The 6,766-nt window shown below is 49.7% G+C and overlaps 1 protein-coding gene across 3 annotated transcripts; it reads right to left on the reverse strand.

The window, feature by feature from the left end:
- Positions 1-1,011: 1,011 nt before the first annotated feature.
- On the reverse strand, positions 1,012-6,308 carry C7H16orf54 (chromosome 7 C16orf54 homolog). Of its 3 annotated transcripts, XM_085693119.2 has the most exons (3): positions 6,174-6,308; positions 4,401-4,477; positions 1,012-2,805 (listed from the first exon to the last, which is right to left on the reverse strand). In XM_085693119.2, exon 3 carries the CDS (start codon positions 2,750-2,752, stop codon positions 2,075-2,077), a length of 678 nt encoding a protein of 225 aa, XP_085549245.1. In that variant the 5' UTR covers positions 2,753-2,805; positions 4,401-4,477; positions 6,174-6,308; the 3' UTR covers positions 1,012-2,074. The 3 variants fall into 3 exon arrangements, with proteins under 3 accessions (XP_085549245.1, XP_048310929.1, XP_048310928.1); XM_048454972.3 differs by lacking the exons at positions 4,401-4,477; positions 6,174-6,308 and adding an exon at positions 3,580-3,752 and having other exon boundaries at positions 1,012-2,802; XM_048454971.3 differs by lacking the exons at positions 4,401-4,477; positions 6,174-6,308 and adding an exon at positions 3,580-3,750.
- Positions 6,309-6,766: the final 458 nt, after the last annotated feature.

Here is a 6,766-nt window from a genome sequence, read left to right on the forward strand (position 1 = left end):
AAGAGCTGTATGACACCAGTTGCCTTAGGCCTGCATCTGGACAGCTGCACATCCTGCTCAAAATGCTTGCAGAGCAAACTCACTCAGAGTGGGGGCCAGACAGTAGAGAGACCGGAAGGGTCAGGGTAATATCTCCGCCTACCCATCCTTCCATCCGTCCATCCCCCATTTATAGAACCTTCCCCGCCAGTTTCACAACTAGACGCGCCCAATCAAGCACCTGTCCAGCTCTGAACTCCCTTATTGTTCAGTTAGAGTATGAGACCAAAAGGGAAAAAAAAGGCCACAGAAACCACTTTTCTGAAGTCTCCAAGCGGATGGTTCGAGGGTTCGGCAGGGCCAAGTCAGGATCCAGCAGGGTCAGGTCAGGATCCGAGAGGAGGAGCCCTGCCTGGGTTTGCCTTCTACACTATGATGCCTCTCCTGGTTTCCTGTGATGTAGATGGACAGGCTCTAAACTTTGTCCCTTCTGTCTCCCTGGTGAACTGTTCTCTCCTCATACTAGAACCCAAAGCTCAGTCCTGTTTGCTGATGGCGAATGAGAAACCACTGTTCCCCCAGCTCCTGAGTCAGAGGCAGAGCTAGAGCCCCACCCTTCCATCCTCCTCCACCCACTCTTGTCCTTCCTTTCCTTTGAGACTAAGTAGCACAGGTTGGCCTTGAACTTGGGACCCTCCTGTGTCTGTCTCCAGAGTGCTGGGATTTCAGGCACGTACCACCTCTTTTCTTTTAACGAGGAACAGAATCTGAGGACAATGTCTCCAGTAAGCAACCTGCCTCCTTAGGACTTCATCGTCTACGCTGTATTTATTTTCATATTCTTGGTTTCGTTTGAGTCATGTCTCAATGCAGCATTAGCTAGCTGGAAAATCATAGACATCCTCCTGCCTCAACTTCCTGTGTGCTGGGATTAAAGGTGTGCACTGGCATGCCCGGTTTATTTTCACACTATCTTTTAGTCGTGGCAAATAATACTGATTTTCCATTAATAGAGGCCATACCAAAAAAAGGTTCCTTTTAAAACAAATTTATTAAGCAAATAGTGAGCCAATTTAAGTAAAAGTCTGCAAAAAGTAAATAATAAGACAAGAGGTGGCAAACCTGATATGGCAAATCTTCATATTTTCGACTGAAGTTTGGGAGCTCAGCCTTCCAAGGACTAGCAACTCTCCCCCTATTGTCTCCTCTCCTAAAAGGGACGTCAGCCATGGAGGCCACAGATAACTGGGACTCCGTTTCTGTGGGATGGGTCATTATAACTAAGTCTGTCTTGTAGCAAGCCTGCCTTTGTGGAAAGATGGCGTTTGGGGAGTTTCTCTTCTCTGGGACAATCTTCATTTCCAGACTGGGACAAACTCAGTTCTTTTCAGTCCAGGCTCTCCTTAACATGAAAGAATAAAACTCCATGTTCTAGGATGTATGCAGCCATAAGCTGACGGGCATAGGAACCTGCTGATCCTTTCTGAGTCTGTGTCCCGACTCTAGTCAAGAGATGGCCGCTTCAGCGTGGCTCAGCAAATTCCATGTTGCCATTGAGTGGACAAAGCCAAGGTTTGTATGTAGTCACAGACTCCTTCTGGATCTGACCTTTATTTTGCTGGAGGGCCTCGGAGTAGTCAGTGAGGGTGGCTGGACACTCTCAGGGTCTGTGTCTCTGGAGAGCAAGATCCCTGCCACCTCCCACCCACATGATGGACACCAGCACCACACAGTTGGTCAGCATCCCATATGGGACCTCTTCATTCTAATATGGTGTCTTAGGTAAATTTGTACCTTGACATGCCATCTTGAAACCTTCTGGCCCACAGTCAACTAGCCTTGTCGCCAGTTCTCAGAGTCACAACCTGGGCAGTTTAACCAAAGCCGAACTTGAATGCAAGCCATGGCCTACAGGCTGTCTACACTCTAGCCTGCCCACCAGGCAGATGTCAAAGATAAAAATTTCCACAACAAAAGGCCCTAGGCTTTAGGCAGGGCCTAGAGAAACATCTGGAGTGAGGTCCAGGCCTGAGTCTGGAGCTGACCCCTTTCAGCCCCTCTGGAGTGGAAGGCTAGTCTTACAGGCTCTGAGGATTCAGAAGCCCACACTGGTCCGGCCTTCCCTCTTCCAGAACGCAGAGATCTGTTCCAGGGTGACCCGAGGCTGGAGACCCCAGTCAGGCTCAGGGCTCCCTGGCCTCGTCCTCCAGGCCTTAGGGCTCCCAATCTGCATTCCAGCCTCTAGCCTGGTCTCAGGCTCAACCCAACTCACTAGGCCTGCAGCATGGAGCCTCTCAGCTTGGGTCTGAGGCCTCCAGAAGGTGCTCTGGGCTGGGACTTCCGGTGCGGTCTGGGGAGCTAAGGAGCTGGGAGAAGACTGTGGGATTGAAGGGGCTGGTGGGGCAGTTGCTCTGCCCTCCAAGGTTCCCCCAGGAGTCGGGGGATCTGGAGCCCTGTCCATCAGCAGGGGAATGGAGGAGCCATACCAGTCTTCAGAGCGCTCCCGGGCGCTGCTTGTGGGCTCAATCCACAGCTCTCCTCCAGGGCGCCATACAAGGGTGGGTGCACGCTGACTGGGGTCTGGGTGCGGGCGACGGAACAGGCGTTCGGCCAGTACTGCCGTGGTTATGATAAAGAAGGCTACAAGAGAGGCCAGGCCCAGCATGATGGGAATGCAAGGACCACAGGGCAGTACTGCCCACATGGCCACCTCCTCTGTAGGCTCTGGGAGCCCCTCCGTGTGCCCTGAGGGCTGCCCAGGAGTTGTAGGCATCTGGGAGACTCAGTGGTGCGGAGGGACAACAGGTGAAGCAGGGAATGCCTCTGCTAAGAGAAGGAACGGCAATCAGTGAGAGTCGGGGTCCTGAGTCCTGAAAAGGCGATTTCGAAACAGTTCTAACAACCTGACTACCTCACAGTGAGGCAGTGGGTGGACCACATCATTGGCCTTCTATTTAAACTGTAATTTCACTTCAGAACCTCAGAGACAGACTCGTATGTGTTTGTGTATGTGTGTGTGTGTGTGTGTGTGTGTGTGTGTGTGTGTTTGCCCATCTCCCCAGTGTGGCCACATCCACATCGAATAAATTTCCCTTTCCAGCCTCCAGCTATCAATCGGCTCCTCTAATTGGCTTATTGAGGATGGGTGGCAAGGCTAGAGAGGAGCAGAGGCGACCCAGAGAGGACAGGAATGAGCCAGGGGAGGCTGGAGAATGAGCCAGCTGAGGCTCCCCTGCACAGGCCTTGTTTCCCCTCCCAGTCCCCCGCGGTGGCAGATCAAGGTCTAGGCTCGGAGGTCTTGCTTTAGCCTCGAGAAGTGGGGAGACGGGAATGAGAGAAACTCCCTTGCTGGCCTGCTCCCGCCTATGCGCACCCGCCTATGCGCACCCTCTCTTCCAGCCGCTTTGCCATCTTCCTAGTGACCCAGCTGTTGGTCCTGCTGTGCTGTCGGCTGTACCAGGTCCGTGGGCTGAACACCTATCCAACTTGTCCAGCTCTGCCCAGTCACTAGCCTGTCTGCCTCCCTCGCTGGTGGTCACCGACGTCTCTGCCATAAGCCCCCCTCCCCATTTGCACTTGCTTCTGAACCCCTCACCTCACCTTTCACCTTGAGTCAATCTTGGATTTCTCTGTCTTCAGAGCAGTTCGTCCCAGTGCATGCCGGGAGGGTGTGTGTGACTATCTGAAAGGCCCTTGAGGGCTGGCCTCAGAAGAAGGCGGAAGGGAGGCTACCACCTGTTGCTGGGTGACTGTGCCCCAACTCTTCCTGCCCCCAAAGAGTGTTTCCAAGGCAACCTGGGGATGTGGTCAGCGTGGTGAAGAATCACTTCCTGAGTAAGGTGGGGCCAGAATGAGAAACGGCTCTGCTGAAGTTGGTCTCACCCCTTAGCCCAGAGCCGAGCTCAGACCCCAGCACGGTCTCCCAGAGGTGGGGAAGACTAGACACTGGCTCAGCTGCCCCCAAAGCACTTCGGTGTGGCCTCCTGCTTGCTCCCTGGAAGGTGTACAGTCCCTGTCCCCAGCAGGGCCCTCTGCAAGCCTGTCCTGCCTTGGAGCCCCTGCACAGCTCTGCTCGCTTCATCCAGCTGCCTCCACACTTCTTGTTTTGTTTTGTTTTGTTTTGAGACAGGAACTCAAGATATAGCCCAGATCGGGCTTGAATCCTCCTGCTTTAGCCTTCTGAGTGCTGGGGTTTCAGTCCTGAGCCGCCATGCCTAGTCTCATATGGTTACTTCTGACACCTAATAGATACAATGTAAACACTACTAGAATACTGCTACCTGCCTGCCATTGTTTTGGCCACCTTTGCAACTGTGTATGTAGTGCTTGCACGTGTGTGTGAAGACCAGAGGTCTATGTCATATCTACTTAACTGATTTTCACCCTATTTTTTATTTCATGTGTTTGGGTGTTTTGCTCACCTGTATGTATGTGCGCCATAAGCATTCCTGGTGTCCAAGGAGGCCAGAAGAGGGCAGCAAATCAGATCTCCTGGAACCTGAGTGATAGAGAGTTGTGAGCCACTTTGTAGATGTAGATGCTAGTAATTGAACCCAGGTCCTCTGTAAGAGTATCAAATGCTGAGCCATCTTTCCAGTTGCTACTTTACTTTTTTGTTTTTGTTTGTTTATTTGTTTGTTTGTTTGAGACAGGGTTTCTCTGTAGCTTTGGAGCCTGTCTTTGGAACTAGCTCTTGTAGACCAGGCTGACCTCAAACTCACAGAGATCCGCCTGTCTCTGCCTCTGGAGTACTGGGATTAAAGGTGTGCACCACCACTGCCCGGCTCCACCTTATTTTTTAAAGACAGGGTCTCTCTCTCTCTCTCTCTCTCTCTCTCTCTCTCTCTCTCTCAACACTGAGCTCATTGATTCTTCAAAACTGGTTATCTAGTGTGAGAACCAAAGATCCTGCCTGCTTCTCCAACCTGAGATTACAGGAACACGCTTCTGTGCCCAGTGTTTTGAAGTGGATACTAAGGCCTGATCTTAGGTCTGCCTGTTTGCCAAGCACACTTTTCGACTGTTTAAGATATTTTTGTGTCTTGATGTAAATTTATTGTTATTTTGGTTCTACTTTATATATGTTTCTATTCTTTTTTAAGGTATTATACCTATGCAGCTCATTTAAAAATAATGTGAAGTTTTAGTCCTTGACAGCTATTTAGGATAATAAAGAGCTATAGGTTAATGATTATTCATCTGTAATTATCAAACTTAAAATCATATTATTAAGTTTTCAAGGTCACTCAGAGATATTTTACATTGACAGGTGATCTACAAACACATCAGAGATCTACAGAATATGGCATTTAAAATGTGTTACTGGCATAAGGCTTTTCTTGACAGTGAGACATGTTTGTTCCTGGCAGCACCCGTTTACTTTGAAAAAGGATACTGGGCATAGTGGCTGGATCACACCCAGAAAACCCAGACAACAAAGAGGACCTTAAGAGAGAAATAAATGGATCCACCTAGGAAGGAGAAAAAGATAAGATCTCCTGAGTAAGTTGGAAGTGTGGGGGCATTGGGGAGAGGGTGGAAGGGGAGTGAGGACAAAAGTATAGCTCAATTAAAAACAATAAAGTATAAAATAAAAAAGAATTTAAAAAGTGAAAAACAATTCCTGTAGGGTGAGAATATTAAAACAAATGACAAAATCCAAACAAATAAGCAAATAAACCCTGAAATTTTAGTTATTTTTTCTGGGTCTTTGTAGCTCCAGCTGGCCTCCAGCTCACTGTGTAGTTTGAACATCTGATCCTCCTGCCTCCATCTCCTAAGAGTGCATCACACCTTGTTCACGTGGTGCTGAGACTCGAACCCAGGGCTTGGTATGTGCTAGGAAAGCTGAGTACTTGATTAGCTGAGCTAACATCTCAACTCTCTTTTAATTACTACTTCATCATAAATAGAGGCGAACTTCTTAGAGTAATGCTAAATACTGGGAAGACCAGACATGACTTCCCTGTTGTTAAAGGCATCAAACTATCTATTTTGATTCTTGTTTTCCATTGCTTAAGTTAAAAAGATTAGCAGTTTTTACAATTCTTATGAAAGAAACCATTATTATATGATTCAAAGGTTCTGTGTATATATACATACATACATACATACACACACACACACACACAAAAGAACCAGAACTAGTAGATGTTATTGTTGAGGTAAGATCTTGCTAGATAGCCCAGGCTAACCTTGAATTCATGATCCTCTTGCCTCAGCCTCTTGAGTGATGGAATTCCAGGTGTGTGCCTCCATGCCTAGCTGTCCTCTCCTTCACAGGTATGTGCCACCGTGCCCAGTTGTCCTCCTCCTTCACGGAGGAGCCTAGCTGCCCTTCCCTCTCCTCCACAGGTGTGTGCCACCATGCCCAGCTGTCCTCTCTCCTTCACAGGTGTGTGCCACCATGCCCAGCTGTCCTCTCTCCTTCACAGGTGTGTGCCACCATGCCCAGCTGTCCTCTCTCCTTCACAGGTGTGTGCCACCATGCCCAGCTGTCCTCTCTCCTTCACAGGTGTGTGCCACCATGCCCAGCTGTCCTCTCTCCTTCACAGGTGTGTGCCACCATGCCCAGCTGTCCTTCTCTCTCTTTCACAGGTGTGTGCCGCCATGCCCAGCTGTCCTTCCCTCTCCTTCACAGGTGTGTGCCACCATGCCCAGCTGTCCTCTCTCCTTCACAGGTGTGTGCCACCATGCCCAGCTGTCCTCTCTCCTTCACAGGTGTGTGCCACCATGCCCAGCTGTCCTTCTCTCTCTTTCACAGGTGTGTGCCGCCATGCCCAGCTGT

Source organism: Myodes glareolus, chromosome 7, assembly GCF_982192425.1.
Source record: "Myodes glareolus chromosome 7, mMyoGla1.1, whole genome shotgun sequence".
NCBI lineage: Eukaryota > Metazoa > Chordata > Mammalia > Rodentia > Cricetidae > Myodes > Myodes glareolus.